Consider the following 19464-nt stretch of genomic DNA (forward strand, 5'->3'; position numbering starts at 1 on the left):
AGAGACAGCAGCTGGGCAGCTGCCCTAAAGGGGCAGCTAAGGATCCCCCTGACTCAGGATTAACCTCTGGTGACAGAGAGCAGGTACAGAGAACTCTGTATCACCCACTCCCTACATCGCCCTGCCTCTACGTAGGGGGTGTGGAGGAGCGTGGAGCTGTATGTCCAGGGCAGAGTGCACAGTGCTCCACCTCTTCTAGGCCAGCACAGCATCTGGGGTAATTTGGGGCAGCCCTGAGGTTCCTCTGTGTTAGACCAGAGGCCGTTTTGTCCCCCACCTGGCCCAGGATCAGGTTGAGTGCAGAGGTGGCTTATAACCAGTTTCTTCAGTCTCCTCATCAGCGCAGAGTGTGAAGTTGGTGCAGCCGAGGACAGAGCCCAGTGGTTTTGAGCAAATCCCAGATGCGGCATATTTTGATGTTACAGACACAATTATTTTATACCCAAAAAACCCAACAACCCAGGACTGCAAACATTAAGACTTCCAAAATCATGAGTTAAGCCCCCTGAAAATCATGAGACTTCAAAAAAAAATCTAATTGTGGTGTGTTTTTTTCGTCTCCCTTTTGACTCATAAACTCCCCTCTACTCCTTTGCTGATGCGTGTGAGATGATATCAGGTTGAAAAATCAATCGTTAATGTACACAGAAATTCATGCCTCTCCCTGGTTGCACAGATGGAGACTGCATTTAATTTCTCCTCATCCATCACGTAGAGGAACTGCTATCCCTTTCCAGTCACCGTCTTGACTTTCTCCCCTCCAAATTTATTTCCTTGGATAAAAGAAAGGCTGGATCGTAAATAGTTCAAGGACCACTGACCTCACACTTGCACATACAACTTACACTCTTGTTAGGGTTGATGAGTTACAGATATATATATTAAAGAACTTGAAACTTATTCATATAAAGATATCAGTCAGGGGTGCGGAACTTATGGCTCATGGACCGGATCCGGCCCCTTGCTCATTTTCATTTGGCCCTCAGGCCGCACACGTTCAACTCACCCACCGGGGGGCACACCAAGGTTCAGGGCTTCCCCCCGCAGCGGGGCAAGACAGCGTTCACATCTCCAGCCCCGTGGGGGGCGCCGGGGAGGCTCAGGGGTTCCTGCCCGCAGGACTGGAGCTGCAAGTGCTGGCTCATCCCACCACAGGTGGGAAGCCCTGAGCCTCAGCACCCCCACCCCCGAGGGGCTGGAGCTGATAGCGCCAGCTTGTCCCACCGTGTGTGTGTGTGGGGGAGCCCTGAATCTCAGCGCCCCTCCGGGGCTTGAGCTACGAGCACTGGCTCATCCCACCACAGGTGGGAAGCCCCGAGCCCCCACGGGCAAGTGAGTTCAATGTGTGTGGCCCACCATTAATTTTTTCAGTGGGTCAATGGCCCCTGATACAAAAATGGTTCCCCACCCCTGGTATAAGTGATAAAGTCACAGTACATATACTATGCGATTGTTTTAGCCTTTTCCAAGAAGCAGCATTTCCCTGATTTCCCCCAACCACCACGTCTCTGCCAGAGACTAGACAGTGCTCCACCCCGTAAATACTCCTCCTCTTCCTCCAGAGCCCCCTTCAATCTTCTCCCTTCCGTCCCGCACATCGCCCTGCAGCCCATTTTCCTGCACCACTAAATCTGTCTCCTTCTTCCCCCCAATGCTCTGCTCCCCCTCACTTGCTCCATCTACTTTTAGCACTGTCCTTGAAGCACCTCACAGTCCCTGTGCCCTGTATAGCCCCCAAAACAGAGTGGCAGCCATTTTGCCTGTGGGCATGGCTTCGATCTCATTGTAAACAGCGGGAGGTGGCAGCCAACTTTCTGAAGGGCAGCCTGACTTCCACAAGCAGATGGACTATAAGGAAATGGCAGCCATATTGCTGGCTTGAGCCTCATTGGGAGTAATAGGAGATGGCAGCCACTGTGAATAAGGGAAAATGTGCAAGTTTTTGCCTTTCATCATGGTTTCAGGTCGGGGTGGAGAACTGTCAGTATTGCAAACTCTGGTGATTTTAGCACAACTCTTCCATGTGGTCCAGCCATTAGAGAGGGACAGAGTCATTCTAGGTAAGGTGGGTTACACTTGCACATCCCTTTCCTTAGACCAGGACTGTCAAGCTGTCTGGGGGGGACTTGGAAGCGTGGACACCTTCCAAAAGACAAGTCACTCACCAAGGGCGATTTGCGTCCTAGATCTCACACCAAAGACACTGGCATCCAATCCTATAGTAAGCTATTGAGAGATTCATTACTAAGGGTATATCTACACAGGAATATAAGCCTAGGCTCAAGCCTAACTGCCCTTGTGTCCACACATCAATTGTGTTAATCTAGGATTCAAACCTAGGGTCCAGGACCCTGCAGGACTGGAGCGTCCGAGCCCATGTTAAGCTGGGACCTAGGGTCCGAGCCCTGTTTCTTTCCTCTGTGCATGTGGCCCCTACTTGACTCGGGTCCCTCCAGATGTATCCCAGAGTTCCTTGGGGCAACTTCCTTAGTCCTGTCTGTGCGGACAATGGGTGGTGCAGTCTGTTGCACTCTGTTACAAACAGAAGCCACATCGCCCTTTGCAAACGGCAGCAGCTCAGATCAGCGTTAACCCACTGTCTGCTGAACAGCGGTCTGCCAGCACACTGTCAGAGAGCCTGCAGGATTTTCAATGGAGACTGATCAGAAGAAACTTTTTGCAAGGAGAGCTGCTTCCTGGTCCCAAGAGCACAGCCAGATTTTGGTGCATGCTGCCCAGGTGCCCCTGCACAAACAGCCCCAGGGAGGGCAGAGCTCCCAGTTCAGCACGGCCCGGGGAGGATGACCCCTAACACCCAGCTGTTCCCCATCCCTACAGGGCAGCCGCTTGGTCCCCACTCTGCTCTCTGGCCCCCTGGAACTCCCTGCGGCTGTGTGTGTAGGTGCACCTCGGCATTATTCACTGTCAGGGCAGCAACTGGGAGCCAGCCCTGAAACTCTCCATAGCCTTCTGCAGTGGTAGCTCTGTCTATGGCTCCTCCTCGCTGCTCTGCAGAGCTTGCCTGAAGCAGGGAGCAATGCTGACAGGTGGGAGGCAGCTCCCAGCTTCCAGCATAGGCACTGGCTCCATGGGTGCTCTGGGGCTCAAGCACCCACATTAAAAAATAGGGGGTGCTCAGCACCCACCAGCCATAGCGGTTCCGTGACCTGCGGCTGGTCACCCATCACTTGCCAGGGTGGGCCCTATTGGAGGGGGGGTGGGGAGAGGTGGATCATTGACCGGGAGAAATAAAGTTAGTGCCTGTGGCTGCCAGGATGTTGGGGGTCATCCCTCCCCCAGCCATGCTGAGCTGAGAGGGAGCCAGCCCCAAAACTTCCCCACAGACTCCCAGGGATCCCTTGTCCCTGTCTCCCTGGCTGTAGCAGGATGGTGGAGCACACTGCACCCCAAGCCCTAGGGATACACTTCACTGCTCCATAGCCAGCAGCAGCCAGGTTTCCTCTGAAACCTACATTTTATGTCAAACTTCAAAACAAAAATAGATAATAATAACAACCGCACAAAACCACCTTCATTGAACGTTGCACTTTAAAAATTAAGAATTGCAAAGTTTCATTTGACTAGTTTGACAGCCCTGGAGACTGACGTCCTAATTCTCCTCAGAACAGGAGTACATGGGCATTTTCCTGCCAGTGTGACTCAGCCTAGAGGTGGAGAGCCCAGTTCTCAGATTAGATGGTAGTTCAGTATCTTCACAAACTGCAGTCGTTCCATTGAGACAGCCACCAAGGGCGCTAATTATGCATTTTCGGTACTCGTGTGTCCTTATGGGCACCTGAGTCCCATCGACAGCACCGTCACAGTTAGGAAATAGGGTGGGCAGTAAGTAGAGTGCAACACATTCTTAGGGCTTGAGTGTTGATACTGGAAGGGGGAGTGGGCGCTAGGCACTCTGGGATAGGGTTACTTTGACTGGGGTCTGTGCACAGCAGTGTGGGTGCCAGAGTCCTAGGTTCAAGCACCGGTCAGAAAATTCTTAACCTAGGGTTAAACTGCAGAGTAGATGCTCAAGCTCAGGGTTTCCAGACACAGGTCAGGTGACTCAAGTTCCACTAACCCTAGGCTTCCATTCCTGTGTAGAAACACCCCCAGAAAAAGAAATGGAAGTTACGGAGAGGTTAAAGCAGGTAAAGATATATGTACAGGTGAGTTACAGTCTATAATTTCAAAAGGTAGCAGAGATGGAGGTGAACAAATCACAGAACAGAGAACCAGTTGGATCACATTACAATTCAGCACAAAAGGAGCAGAACTTTAGAAGATGTACAGAGCAGGAAGGAGGCATGTGTGGGAGTGGACACTACTAGTGGTAACTAAAATGAGAATAAAAATAAGAATTCAATCAGTCAAAAGATGAAGAATTTTTCCTTGTGTCCACATTTATAGCTGCTGCTCACAGAAACCAAGTGGATGAGATGGCCTGTAAATAGGTTCTTTTTTTCTTGGCGGGAAAAGAGGAATGCACTTAGAGACGGATCTTTGATCTCACACACAGTGACCATCTGCTTTCAATGCACAGGATTAAGACATTTCTGTTAATCAGGCTGGATTTCCAATTAGGCACAGTAGGCGCATGCCTCATGGAGCAGTCATTCTAGGGGCACCTAAAAATTAAAAGTTTGCCACTCCCGGGCCCCAGCAGGGGAAGCTGGGGGGTCGGGGGGCATGGCCCTACGCAGCCCTGCTGAAGCACTCCTGCCAGCAGGGAAGGCAAAGCAGCCCCCTGTGCCAGGGGAAGAGCTCATCAGACCAACACAGGGGGCCATGCCAGGCAAGTGGGTCCTGAGGGAGCCTGGCCTGGGTAGGTCCCGCTCCTGTTCCTGCTCCAACTTGGCTGATCGCTGTTCCCAAGGGGCCAGAGCGATCCCCAACCAGCCCCGGCCTTGCTGCCAGCTCAGCCCGACAGATACAGTCATCTCCCAGTGGGGCTGGTGAGTGTGGCTGGCGGGGAGGGCAAAGGAAAGTGGGTCTCTGAGGGGGCTTGTGGGGAGGGGGCTGGGCATTGAGGGAGTTGGGTGGTGCTGAGCAGTGGGAGGCTTGTGGGAGTTGCTGGGCGCTGTGCGAGTTGTGGGGGAGGTCTTTGTATGTTGAGTCACTGGACAGTTGAGTATCTGTAGGAGGCACTGGGCAATTGAGGTGGTGGAGTTGTGTGGTGGGTGCTGAGCAGTGTGTTGGGGGGTGGTATGTAGGGTTCTGGGCAGTTGTGTTGGGGGTCTGTGGAGGGGGCTATCTGGGTGGGGGGGAGCGCTGAAGATGCTGTGCCTAGGGGTGTGTAAGGTGTAAATCCGGCCCTGTCTGTTAGAGTTCTTAATTTGCATTACACACAGCTTCTTTCTTGTTTGATGAGTTACTTCCTTACAAAGGCATATTCAATGCAAACATTTGCTATTCCATTAGAACAGGGTACAGATAAGTGAAAACAATGCATGCTACATCCCACCAGATTTTCATGAAGTTTAAATACTAAACCCATTCTTATACATTTAACATCTCCTTTGAACTATGCTAAAATACCAGTCAGCTGGTCTGGCTTCCAGCTATGAGTTTGTCAGTTCTTAGCTGATGCCTATGGCTTTGGCCAGAGCTGGCACTTGCTTTATCAGCATCACGAGCAGCATGCTCTGAACTGGAGCACTGGCTCCTGCTCTCCCAAACTGGCTGCAGACAGACAAACCACATTCTTCTGAACTGGCTGTAACAGTAAATACAAGAGTAAGTGAAATGTTCCTGTCTTCCTGCAGCAGGGGTGGAGTTTGAGCTCCCACCTGCATTTCAGCAGTGTCAGACCAAGTCTGCAGCCCCACAACAGCTGCTAAAGACTCAGCCCCTTCAAGAGCTGTGTTACTGAGGGGAGGGGGGGCATGAGGTGCCCACGCAACAATGAGAGCTGAGATCAGGCTGCTTCCATGGAGAGATTCTCTGAGCTGGATTTTGCAGCCCCTGCTCCCTGTGAGCGCTGAGTAGCCCACAGCGATCCATGGGACTGTCCGTGTCAGTCAGTGCTCCCCGCCCTGAGCAAGGGCTGCACAATCCAGCCCTTTACGTGCGGAAAGGACATTGCTGTCCCTGCCCAGAGCTCCCAGGGTGAGTGGGGTGTGGGGGGAGCCGGCCAGGCTACAGACTGCACAAGCCCTTCTCCTCCCCTCCCCCACGGGACAGGCACCTGCTGGCGGAGAGATGAGCAGGCAGGGCCGTGACAGTGACACAGATCCTGTGGGTGCAGCGCTGGGCTTCACAGGGGCTGTGGGCGCAGATGTTGTGTCTGCAGAGAGAGTTAATACGTCCTTTTCCTTCCCTGTTTTCCCCACAGCTTGGACAAAATGTATTTCCGTGAAGAAATGTGGGCAGAGCTGGATGCTGTGAAAGACACAAAACCTGACCTGGTCATACAGATACAGGGGAGCTGGTGAGTGGGAGCTCTGACCTGGCTGCTCTGCCACTGGCTAAAGGAGCAGCTGGGGGAGCGGGAGAACACCTGCCCCTGTTAAAATTAAACTCTGCCAGCCCCGGGGACTCCAGCAGCACGTCAACATCTGTGGCAGGGGGCTGGGTAGAGATAGTCAAGGCTTAGGAGTAGGGGCTGGGTTTGCTCTAGTCTGACTGTGCAATGGGGTAGTTGGTTTTTTGTGTGGGGGGAGTGGGGAAGCAGGAGGGAGGAAGGGGATCAGGGCCTGGGGGAGGGAGAGATGTGGGCTTATGAGATGGAGGGGTCTGGTAACCTCCCTGTCAGTGCAGTGGGGCGACTCAAGAGCCATCCTTGGATCCAAAGGGGAACTGTCGTGCAGCTTGTAGCACTAACCTGCTTGCTTGCATACATATATATATATCTTTTCTTATAGTTTAAGTATTTGATGTATTGTATTAGGTTTATAAATTTATATTAAGGTAAGTTTGGCTGTAATGCAAGAGACCTACAGGCCATATCCTGTATGTTAAGCTAAGGCAAAGTTAGCATGTCTATGTTAAGACCTTTTACCCAGAAAGCAAAGCTGACCTATATCTTGTTACCTAAGTAGATAAGTATCCATGCATATGTCTAGGACCTTTTATCTAGACCAATAAACAATGAAAGAATGGCATAGAGGGTTTTTCAATTTGTACCCACAGATTTAACAGGTACACCACAAGGAAAATTATGTGCGTATGTACATGTCATCAATACGCACATACATACTAGCCTATGGAGTAAGCGTACCCTAAGATTTTATGGGTGAGGAATGAAATTTGGGCATAGGAGTGTAAGGGGACTGTTGCCTCCTTACTAACATTCAGTGGGGGTGTTTTAGTTGCTAGCTCCCAGTACTCAAAGGGGAAGGGTCGATGGGGAATCAGGACCCTGAGACTGACAGTCCCCAGGAACAATGGGGAGAGGCCAGTGCTCCAGGTCAGCCTGAATGACAGGGTGGGCAGGCTAATCAGGAGGCTCCCTGTGAGCTGGAATTGCCTGGGTCAGACAGAGTGGGGGGTGGGGCTGAGCTAAGGAGAAAGCAGGGGCTCGAGCTGAGCTGGGGAGCAGAGCTGTGCCAGAGCCAGAGGGGCCAGAAAAGCAGCCCACGAAGCAGGTCAGTGCTGGGAGCAGAGTCACAGAAGCAGCCTGCAGAGCAGACCTGTCCTGGGAGCAGAGCTGCAGCAACCAGAGCCAGAGGGGCCAAAGAAGCAGCCCAGGGAGCTGGAGGCAGAGCAGCAGCAGCGCAGAGACAGTGGTGGAGCTGGGGCTGGAGCAGTCCGGAGCTGGGTGCCATGAGCAGCTGGGGAGAGCGAGGGGGGCCCTGGGCGGCGGGCCCAGCACAGGGAGACGCCTCAGCCAAGAGGCTCTGCAGGCCAGGCTTGGATCATAACCCCGACAGGGCGGGGGCGACACTGGGAAGAAGGGTCCTACCACTTAGAGCCTGAGATCGTGTGGCCACCACCAGAGCGAGTGTCCAACCCACAGCATCCCTGCAGCCCAGCCAGGGCCTGAGAAGAAGGCCTGGGACTTACAAGGAACAGACTGTGAACCGCCCTGACGTTCCAGAGACACTGTGATAGGTTTCAGAGTAACAGCCGTGTTAGTCTGTATTCGCAAAAAGAAAAGGAGGACTTGTGGCACCTTAGAGACTAACCAATTTATTTGAGCATAAGCTTTCGAGAGCTACAGCTCACTTCATCGGATTTGTGATGTTCCCTGCCACAGAGCGGGGTGATGTGTTTCCTTTAACCTTTCCCATTTTTCCTTATTCTTTTTAAAATTAATTGTTGATTAAATAACTTGCATTTGTTTTAAATTGTATGTAATGGTCAGTGGGTCAGAGAAGTGCCCAGTACAGAGAGAGCACCCCGGAGTGGGGACACTCTAGCCCCTGTCTTAGGTGGCCACAGGAGGGTTGGGGGTCAAGCCCCCCAGGAATCCTGGGCCCAGCTTTGTTGGGGTTACGAGGACTCTGCCAGAGGAAGGGGAGTCCTCAAGGGCAGGGAGGCCACTGGGTAAAGGAAGTGGGAGCGAGGACTCAGATCCTTTCGGTAGCCCACTTCACCGGGGTAGTGCAGAAGCCAGGAAAGTTCCCCACAATAGCGGGACTATTCCCCCACTTACAGGAGGAAGGATTTCTGGCACTTGTGCCCTATAAAAGAGGTGACCCACCTCACTAGAGTACTCCATTCTCACTTACTTTTTACACTCTCTCTACTCTATCTATCTATGATGACTACTACTATTAGTAGGCTGTACTTGTTCTTCTTAACTTTCTAACAGGTTTCAGAGTAGCAGCCGTGTTAGTCTGTATTCGCAAAAAGAAAAGGAGTACTTGTGGCACCGTAGAGACTAACCAATTTATTTGAGCATGAGCTTTAGCTCACGAAAGCTCATGCTCAAATAAATTGGTTAGTCTCTAAGGTGCCACAAGTACTCCTTTTCTTTTAACTTTCTAAGTTTCAAGGGAACTAGGCTTAGTTTGGTTTCCCTAAGTTTTTATTCTTAGTTTGTTTATTAGGTTTTGATTTTAAGTTTGTTAGTCAAGTAAAGCCTAAGTTAGCTTTGATAGCTCTTAGTATTAGTTTCTTCCAAGCATTGCATCTCTCACTCAAGAATTGAGAAACCTGAACCGCAAGGCTGGCCCTGTGTCTCTTACCACTGGGTTATCAAGGAAGGGTGTGAGTATATTAACCAAAGCTTTGCAGCATATAATACTATATTACCATATGTATCTTTTGAATAGCAGTAATGCAATTGTAACTTTGTAACTCTGATTATTTTACCATTTACTTACTATTTCATTGATTTGAATAAGTCTTTAAGACTATATCTGTCTCAGTGTGAGCTTCCTGTCCTACCCCCGAAGGTCCTTTATAAATTCTGTGGAGCCTGATTCAGGACAAGAACTTTTATCTTCTGATTAAACAGATTGGTGAGCCTGAAACCTATACTATTCATATTAATAATTAATTATTAATATTATTAAATAAGAATAAAATTGATGAATAAAATTAATATAATAAATTCACCGTAAATCAGGCTACAGTCCTTCTCTTACAATGGTTCATTCCATTACCTGTATATTTACAAGGAGTTTGTAATTTTACACAACTCCACAGCTATTAAGTCAGCATTTTTCTGTATCCATCTCCAACAGAGGTTTATCCTGGATGTATATTTGTGTCAGTTTTGCTAGAGTTCAATAAAGATCATGTATCAAGAAATAATGCTGCACTTTAGAATTTGTGCTCATGCCCCCAAATTTTCCAATTCTCCAGAGCTAGGGGAATCCTCAGGGATGTTTCACAGAGATTTTGTCATGGTCCAAGTTTCTTATCCATTCCAGTCAACACTTGCAGAAGCCTGTGCTGGCAAAATGACAATGTGGCTGGCTAAAAGGGGGAGGGGGTTGTTTTTCCCCCATTCTCTGGGTGCTTTTTCCAAAAAGTGGTGAGGGTGACAACAAAGGACCCAGAATATCCAGTTGGGTGGGGAGAACAAAGGAGCAGGACAGAGAGAAGGACATGGCTGCTCACCTGGCATTTTTAAAAGCCCTACCAGGAATCCCATGTGCCCAGATCGATGCTGCTGCTTTAATTAAGCCTGGTGCATGATTGAGGAGGGACAAGTGAACACACTCACCTCACAACTACTCCCTTGCTCACATGGATATAACACACATGCAGGCCCCATTACACAACAATTAAGATACCCCCAAACACAGAGAGAGCATGTATTTGTTTGTGGGTTTGGCCAGGCAGGGGGAGGACTGGGTTTTCCTTAGCTCTGTGCTAAGAAGTGTTAGAAGACTATTGCGTTTTGAAAGAAGGTTCTTCATGGGGTGGATGGGGAATGATGCAACGTGGGAACCCCGTGACCACATGAGTCCAAATTTGAACCACAAACTCTACCCTGCACCTTCTACTGGCCTAGCAATTTCCAGGCTTAGTTAATTACACAACTGTGTTTTAAAGCACTTTAAAAACTCAGCTGTTCACCGCAACTGCAACAGAACCCCACCCCACCCCATAATTGAAAAGTGACCTCAGGGAGAGTCCTAAGCTAGTTCACACACTGAGTGTGGATGAAGATCCATTACACTCTGAGTGGCACCTCTGCAGCTTTCTCATTCAGTCTTATAAAAAAGAGGAAATTATTGGGATGTTTTAGGGAGAGTCCCAGGACTACTGGAGAAGTTATTGAACATAAAATCGGAGCCTCCAGTGCAAGTGGAGGTGGATTTTCCTAGGCTCTGTCTGCCTCCAGGTGCTTGGAGGGACAGTAATGCCTGGCTGAGGTGTGAATAGCAATAAGAGTGCAGAGAAGGTGTCACCCACCTGTTTTCAAATGCTCCTCATCTCTCATTGTTCTCTGGGGAATGTGTAGAGCATTTTTATATCAGCGTTTAACATGTTTCTGCTCTCTGAAGACGTGTGTATTTGTTTCCCTCCATACCAAAGACAACTTAGCTCAGCAGCCATCAACTGGATTTTTCAGTATGTGAATTTGTAGCAATTCGAGCAGGCCCTGCAGCAGTTTATCCTGTTAAACCTTGACTGGTTTATATGGTAATTCCTGTTACAGGACTGGGATGGAGCCAATAGGTTGCTGGGTCACAAGGGCCAAATTCTGCCCTTAGTTACATCCATGCTGCTCCACTGACCCATAGAAGTTACACATGGACAAGACCCATGATCTTCCTGCCAGCGCAGGACTGTTCCTGCAGAAGCCCAAGGGGCTGCACTGGGGGTGGGGGAAAACTCAAGGTGGAATTTGACCCTCACACACTTTGGGTGATTGTCCCCTGCACAGCCCCATGTCCAGACAGCTGCTGGTGTGAAGATGGGTGTCCAGATCCCACACCAGACATGAAGGGGTTAGGCATCTGCCATGGGTTTGACTAGCTCTGTGCTGCCGCACCTGCCAGGCACATCAGGACTGGAGGGAGGCTCAAAGGGGAGAAGCCCGGCCCTGCAGGAGGTGGCTCTGGGAGGAGCACAAACCTCTAGTCCCCAGCTCCCAAGGTGAGGCCTGGCCGAGAACAGAGCCTGCTCCCATGACTGCGGATGGTCCAGGCACCCTGAGGGGAAGGTGAGTTGGGCTAGAAACAGTCATCTCAGGACAATTTCTGGGGGCGCCCAGAGGACATTGAGCGGGGCTGTGGCTGGCCAGAGGCTCCCTGAAGGACTCACAGACGTGTTGTTGTCGTCATCGTCCATCCTCAAGGTCGAGGATGACTCTTTCACGGGTTTTATAAAAGTTGCTCCTGTGAAAGAAGCCTGTGCGTGAGTAGTTTGATGTGGGGGAGCCGTTCTGCACAGGCAGCCACACAAATCTTGGTGGAAGAGGCACCTGTGTCTGGTGCCAAGGAAGTCCAAGACAACCAGGGGTTTCTCCTCCATTGCAGCCTTCATCTGCCTCTGCAGCCGCTGAGAGGTGATCCTGCTTCATCCTCCTGCTCTGTCACTGAGGTCTTTGTAGGGCTGGAAGGGATCTTGAGATTCTTGTAGAATCAAGTGTCTGGTTGGTGATTTCACAGATCTTTTACCCGGTGATGACATCTTTCCACTGGGGCTTTTCTTGGGGTTTTACCCTTCTCTGGGCTTAGAAGGGGTCAGCTCCAGTGGAACCACCTGGAGAGTTGAGTTTCCGTCCGTCAGCCTGTTCTACTGACAGCCTGGTGCCAGCTGACGAAGGGCTGGGTGATACAAGACACCCTTGTATCCCAAAGGGGGCGCTGTGGAGGGACCACACTCTGCACAGACAGATTCATTTTCTGGTTTTTGGTGCTGTCACACTTTGCTCCTGCTTTGCTCTGAGCAGACAGTGAGCCCTCTTTGTCCAGCTGGGGCGACACTCTGGGGGTAGGGTATGGAAATGGTCACACTGCCTGGCGGGTTATGGGTGTTTGACCCCCATCTCCCATAACTGCCTATGGCTCCCAGAATGCCTTGCCTGATTTCTCATGATCCACTGCTGTGCCAAGACCTGTGGTATAAGTACCCAGAGGGCATCGAAACTGCAAAGACAGACCCAGTTCTCTGTGTGGATACAGGGTAAAGCTGCCCTGTGGTCAGACAGCGAGTGTGGAAGCACCGCACTATGGCAGCGTGCCCTGGCACCGTCACTGCAGCACTTCTGGGTGCTGCAAACCCTTTGGAGTTACGAAGCAGCAGCTCTTCCCTCCCTGCCTGCCCCTGTCAGCCAGTGCTCTGGGTGCCCAACTGGGTGCCCCCTAACCAGCAAACAGCTGCTGCACGTCCTCCTGTGCTCCAGCAAGGACTCCCCATTGGGCTGGCCTGCCCCATGCCTGATCAGACCTGCCCAATTCCCTCTGGTGTCTCCCTACCACCCCCTTGCTGGCCTGGCCTCTTCAGCTCCTCCTCATTCCTATCCTGCTGCATCAGCTCCTCTTCCTGCCTCTGCTCCCCTGCCTTCTGGAGCCCACACCCTGCCCCAGGTGCACTGGCTCCCTGGCATCACCTCCCTCTGGGTCAGTATCTATATCCACACACCTGCATGTGCTGCTTGAAACGTTTCCCCGTCCCTTCTCAGTGCTCACTCCATCCCCCTCCCACACTTCCACTCCCAGCTGCCACTGATTTCCCTTCTCTCTGTGACGTTGTTCAGGAAGGAATAAATTCAAGTCCCTTGTGGGGCAAGGCTGTGAGCAGTGGCTGATTCCTCCTGCCAGCCCTTAACACAGAGCAGGTGGGGACTCCAGCACTGACCTTTAATCACATGCTGTTTGTGAGGTAACGGGCCCTGCATGAGAACCCTGTGCTCAGGAAAGGCCTCTTCCTTATCAGGCAGGGAAAGACCTCGCTCCTGGTGCTGAGCAGTGCTGATCTTCTGAGGAAACCCCACCCCTTCTCTTCGCTCCTTGGGTTTATTATAAACAGCTCAGATTGTGGAATTTGATCCTTGTTTGCAAGAGATGGAACAGAGAGACCCACCCTTTCTCCTGGTCTCCATGGGACCCAGCTCTTGTTCCCCAGCCTATTTACAGAGCTGGGAGCCCTCCCAGCCTCTGTTCTCTAAATCTATCACACCCCTCCACTGCTAGAGACCTCAGGCCCAGACCCTCTGGTCTGGCCAAGCTGCACTTGGTGCAGGGACAGAGTTTAGGGGAGAGGGTGGAAGGCTCACACGTGGCTGTCAGCTCCCTGTGTGTTCCCCTTGCCCTGGGGCCTGGCGGGACTTAGAGAACCTGCAGCGCTGCTCTAGGTTGTGCCCGGCTGCCTGTGACCCCAGTGGGATGTTCCAGCAGCCAGGGATTGCCAGGGTCAGCTGAACTCCAGCCTCCCCGCCTTTCCCCTGCTCTCACCCCCTGCACTGGGGACAGCAGTGGGGTGAATAGGAGCCATGGTGCCAGCTCTCAGGCACCTGGGAATTCTCCAGTGCAGGGGAATCTCAGGAAGTCGGCTGAGTGGCTCTATAGCCTCTTCGCATCAGTGGAGCAGCGTAAAGGGGCCACAGCTGGATCGAGAACCTGGGCCTTGCTCTTCTATTAAGAGCTGTGCTGTTTTCTCATCCATGGAGAGCCAGAGACCATTCACCTCTGCAGTCCCATCTACACTAGACAATTGCATCACTGCCATTTGCAGCAGCGGGATTCAGTTGGTGTAAGCTGCAGCCATGCAATGCGTCGGCACGAGCCAGCCAGGTTCTGGTGCAGCAGGGCGGCGTGTCCGCACTGCACTCCCTGCTGCAGCTGGGCTGTGTGATTGCTGGGTCTTTCGCTCCTTAGACAACAAACATAATGGGAAGGAACCACAAGGGCCCAGTGGGCTCCAAATAATCATGTTTACTAACTGTATACAGCATGCGAGGCCTGGTTGCACACGTACTGCAGGGTTCTGAAACACAGGAGACATTTAGGGCCACTGGATGGCTCTTAAACTATTTGAAGGGATACTGCCCAGTTCCCACACACTACAGTTACGCTTCGGGTGACTATCCTAGAGTTCCCAGCAGAGCTACTGGCAGGCCTGCTGGAGAGGCATCTTAATGAGATGTGGAGAAGCTCTTCCTTCCCCAACACTCCTGAAATGTGCAGAAAGGAGACAGCTACTGTGCATCTCCTCAAGTTCCTAGGATCTTGGGTCTGGCCAGTCTCAGAACGGTTCAACTGGCCCTCTTCCCGCCCCGATGGGTTCAGCCTCGTCTCTCTGTTCCCAGTCCAGGAGACCCCTCTTCAAGCTGCTCAACCTACATCATCTTCCACAATAGCCCCTCCTCCGTCCTTTGTCTTCGGTCCCAGGTAAACAGGTCACCTGGGCCTCTTCTCCTCTCTTCCGTCCTTTGTTCCTCCACCGGCTGGAACTGGCTGGTCAGGTCACTAGGGTCCTCTCTCCTCAGCTCACTCTACTCCCACTGGCCAGAACCAGCTGATTTCCAAGCTGAGGGGCCTCTCAGACACCAGGTCACCAGTTGCAAGGGTACCCAATCTCCAGGCCATTGTCCAGGGTCCCGACTGCTAGGCAAGGTCACCCCTGGTCCTCTGCAACAACAAACCCCCTTTCCCACCACCTCATTAAACACACAGCATGCGGGGAGACTGAGACACACAGAGTGTTCATGCAAGACACTAGGAAAATTCGCTGCTTCATCACAGATGCTCAGCCAGTGCTGCCAGAACAAAAGGGTGTATTAGTCAGCTGGAACAGAGCACAGGAAGTCCTTGGTTAGCACAGAGAAGTGAAGGTTAAAGCATTGTCCATTCTGGGTAGCCAGCACCCAGCCCAGCGGTAGTGAACCCCTCAGGGCAAGCTCTGTCTCCCAGTCTCTGACCAAGGAGATCAGACTCCCAGATGTGCCCCTGACTCATTCCAGCAGCCCAGTCATAACTCCTCCACCTCACTCCCCCTCAGTTCTTTGTTCACCAGCTGGGCCAACACTGCTTGGCTTCCCACAGAGAGGTGGTCGTTGGTTGCTAGTCTCTCATTGACTGAGGTTGCCATTGTCCTCACAGATTCCCCATTGATAGGGGGTCTACTTCAGCCAGTCCTCCTCCAATGACTCATTCCAGTTTCAGACAGGTTGGCGGCATTCACTCCTAAGTCTCTTAGTCTGCCCTGAGAGCAGACTGTCTGTCCTTTTTCACCCACTGGTAAGAATGCAACACACTGGGGAAACTAAGGCCCACATAAGGGTCATAAAAGTATTACAGAGAATCCCACTTTGTCAGAGTTGGTTAATAGGTTCCCGGTTGATGAGTGATTTTTCCTCACAGACTCTGTCATAATGAGCACTGCTCTCTCTTTCTTGTCACTACGACCTGAATAAATGCAATGTTTCTTCTCTTGCTGGAAGTGCTTCTTTATCTGCACCTGGCAGTCTCCTCTCACTGATGCCCAGAGAATTTCAAGTCTATAGTTGTCCATCTCCCTCATGATCTGCGAGATCTTTGATGTTTGGGACATTGTTCTCATGCTCCAGTAACCAAATTTGAAGCGTTTCCTTACTGTCAGCATCAAACGTCCCAAGGTCCTGGCTTCCAGAGACTCGCTTTTACCCGGAGCCTTCATGCAGCTCGAGGGGCAGCAGTGCTCTCTGCTGAGCAGCCATTTTCACTGGAGTGGCAGCCTGGTTCCATTTCTGTAACCAGTAGGGTTTTTTACAGGGTGAGTGGCTACCCTTGAGCTCAACCCTCCCCACTGTATCAAGGCTTTGGACCAGTAGCCACATCAAGGTGCAGCAGACAGGGTTAAGGGTGAACAATCGACAACAGACTGGTGCAACATGGATGCTAGTGTGAAGCAAGGCTGCATTGTATCTCCACTGTTGTTTGGCATTGCCATAGACTGGATAGTCAAGAAGTGTATTAGCAACACAAACACTGGTATAGCAAGGGTAGGTGGCAAATGCCTAGAAGATCCAGACGCTGCTGCTGCTGCTATTGCGCTACTGAGTGACACCGCCGAAAAGTTAGAAACAAAGACAAGCAACCTGGCTGTCAAGGTTCCTTCCCCACTCTGAACTCTAGGGTACAGATGTGGGGACCTGCATGAAAACCTCCTAAGCTTACTTTTACCAGCTCAGGTTAAAACTTCCCCAAGGTACAAACTATTTTACCCTTTGCCCTTGGACTTTCGCTGCCACCACCAAACGTTTAACCCGTTACTGGGAAAGAGTTGTTTGGAAACGTCTTTCCCCCCAAAATCCTCACCAAAACCTTGCACCCCCCTTTCTGGGGAAGGTTTGATAAAAATCCTCACCGATTTGCATAGGTGACCACAGACCCAAACCCTTGGATCTTAAGAACAATGAAAAAGCAATCAGGTTCTTAAAAGAAGAATTTTAATAGAAGAAAAAGTAAAAAGAATCACCTCTGTAAACTCAGGATGGTAAATACCTTACAGGGTAATTAGATTCAAAACATAGAGAATCCCTCTAGGCAAAACCTTAAGTTATAAAAAGACACAAAAACAGGAATATCCATTCCATTCAGCACAGCATTTTTTCCTCAGCCATTTAAAGAAATCAGAATCTAACGCATATCTAGCTAGATTACTTACTAAATTCTGAGACTCCATTCCTGTTCTGTGCCCGGCAAAAGCATCACACAGACAGACCCAGACCCTTTGTTTCTCCCCCGCTCCAGCTCTGAAAGTATCTTGTCTGCTCATTGGTCATTTTGGTCAGGTGCCAGCGAGGTTATCCTAGCTTCTTAACCCTTTACAGGTGAAAGGGCTTTTCCTCTGGCCAGGAGGGATTTTAAAGGGGTTTACCCTTCCCTTTATATTTATGACACACACCCCAAATCACAGATAGGGTGAAACGCTGGCTGGGATTTCTTCCTGGAGCTCTAGGAAAACAACAGAGTGAATAAGACACATGCACCTCTAAATATATTACCAAGTATATAAAGACTAACAATATTTTCCACATCTCAAGGACGATTTTAACCAGTTGATTCTGGGAAACTTTCACGGGAGAGTGCATCAGCCACTTTGTTAGAAGCTCCTGAAATGTGTTGGATGTTGAAATCAAAATCTTGGAGAGCTAAACTACACCGAATAAGTTTTTTGTTATTTCCCATGGCGGTATGAAGCCACTGTAGCACAGCATGGTCGGTTTGCAGGTGGAAACGCTGTCCCCAAACATATGGGTGTAGCTTTTCCAGGGCGTAGACAATGGAGCAACATTCCTTTTCACTGACCGACCAGTTACTTTCCCTCTCAGACAGTTTTTTGCTGAGAAACACTACAGGGTGGAATTCTTGATCCGGTCCTTCCTGTATTAAAACTGCTCCCACACCACGCTCGGACACATCTGTGGTTACTAGGAACGGTTTGTCAAAGTCTGGGGCCCTTAGTACAGGGTCAGACATGAGTGTCACTTTAAGCTGGTTAAAGGCCTTCTGACACTCTTCGGTCCACTGAACGGCATTTGGCTGTTTCTTTTTGGTTAGGTCTGTCAGTGGGGCAGCGATTTGGCTGTATTGTGGTACAAATCGTCTGTGATAACTGGCCAAGCCTAAGAAGGATTGAACCTGTTTCTTTGACTTTGGGACAGGCCACTTTTGGATAGCATTCACTTTGGCCTGTAGGGGGCTGATAGTTCCTTGACCCACCTGGTGTCCAAGGTAAGTCACTCTGTTTAGGCCTATTTGACACTTCTTCGCCTTACCAGTTAGTCCTGCCTCCCTTATGCGCTCGAAGACTTTTTGTAGATGTTCCAGGTGTTCTGCCCAGGAATCCGAACATATGGCCACATCGTCAAGGTAGGCAACTGCATATTCTCCTAATCCCGCTAGGAGACCATCTACAAGTCTTTGGAAGGTGGCGGGTGCATTCCACAGCCCGAAAGGGAGTACATTAAATTCATACAGCCCGAGATGTGTGGTGAAGGCTGATCTTTCCTTGGCGGATTCATCTAGCGGTACCTGCCAGTACCCCTTGGTTAAGTCCAAGGTAGAGATGAACTGGGCCTGTCCCAGTTTCTCTAATAGTTCATCTGTGCGTGGCATTGGATAGTTGTCTGGACGAGTTACAGCATTTAGCTTACGGTAGTCCACACAAAAACGTATCTCTCCATCTGGTTTGGGAACTAGAACCACTGGAGATGCCCATGCACTGCCAGAGGGCGGATTACCCAAAACTGTAACATATCCTGGATCTCCCATTCTACAGCAGTTTTAGCTTGAGGAGACACCCGGTAAGGTAGGACTTTAATTGGGTGACCATTACCTATGTCAATGGAGTGGTATGTCCGTTCAGTCAGTTCTGGGGTGGCTGAGAATGTCGGCGCGTAGCTAGTGCACAGCTCCTTGATTTGCTGTCGCTGCATATGCCCAAGGGTCATGGAGAGGTTCACCTCTTCCACGCCACCAGCACTTTTCCCTTTGTAGTAGACACTTTCAGGCCACTCAGCGTCATCTCCTCCCTGGGCTGTAAACTGACAAACCTTTAATTCTCTGGAATAAAAGGGCTTTAGAGAATTAATATGGTCCACCTTAGGCTTTTGGTTGGAGGACGGGAATGCTATGAAATAATTAACAGCTCCCAGGCGCTCCTGTACCATGAATGGTCCTTCCCACGACGCTTCCATTTTATGGGCCTGGAGCGCCTTTAAGACCATGACCTGGTCCCCTACTTTGAAGGAATGCTCTCTGGCATGTTTATCATATCAGGCTTTTTGTTCTTTTTGAGCATCCTGTAGGTTTCCTTTAGCAAGGGCTAGAGAGGTTCAGAGGGTGTTTTGTAGGTTGGTTACAAAGTCCAGAATGTTAGTTCCTGGAGAAGGTGTAAATCCCTCCCATTGCTGCTTCACCAACTGTAATGGCCCCTTAACCTCACGGCCATATACAAGTTCAAATCGGGAAAACCCTAAACTGGGATGTGGTACAGCTCTGTCGGCAAAGAGGAACTGCTGCAACACTAGGTCCCAATCATTGGAGTGCTCATTTATGAATTTACGTATCATGGCCCCCAAAGTTCCATTAAACTTTTCCATAATGCCATTTGTTTGATGGTGGTAAGGAGTGG

At 50.5% G+C, this 19464-nt stretch overlaps 1 protein-coding gene across 1 annotated transcript in view; it reads left to right on the plus strand.

The window, feature by feature from the left end:
- LOC311522776 (NACHT, LRR and PYD domains-containing protein 3-like) overlaps positions 1–6636 on the plus strand; it is a 120448-nt gene extending 113812 nt beyond the window's left edge. The window contains exon 6 of the mRNA XM_084632243.1: positions 6332–6636. Coding sequence (XP_084488369.1) covers positions 6332–6431 — 100 coding nt within the window. The 3' untranslated portion in view covers positions 6432–6636. The remainder of the gene's footprint in view (positions 1–6331) is intronic.
- The last annotated feature ends 12828 nt before the right edge of the window (positions 6637–19464 follow it).

The sequence above is a fragment of the Lepidochelys olivacea genome (assembly GCF_965140295.1).
Source record: "Lepidochelys olivacea isolate rLepOli2 genome assembly, chromosome: 6".
Taxonomy (NCBI): domain Eukaryota; kingdom Metazoa; phylum Chordata; order Testudines; family Cheloniidae; genus Lepidochelys; species Lepidochelys olivacea.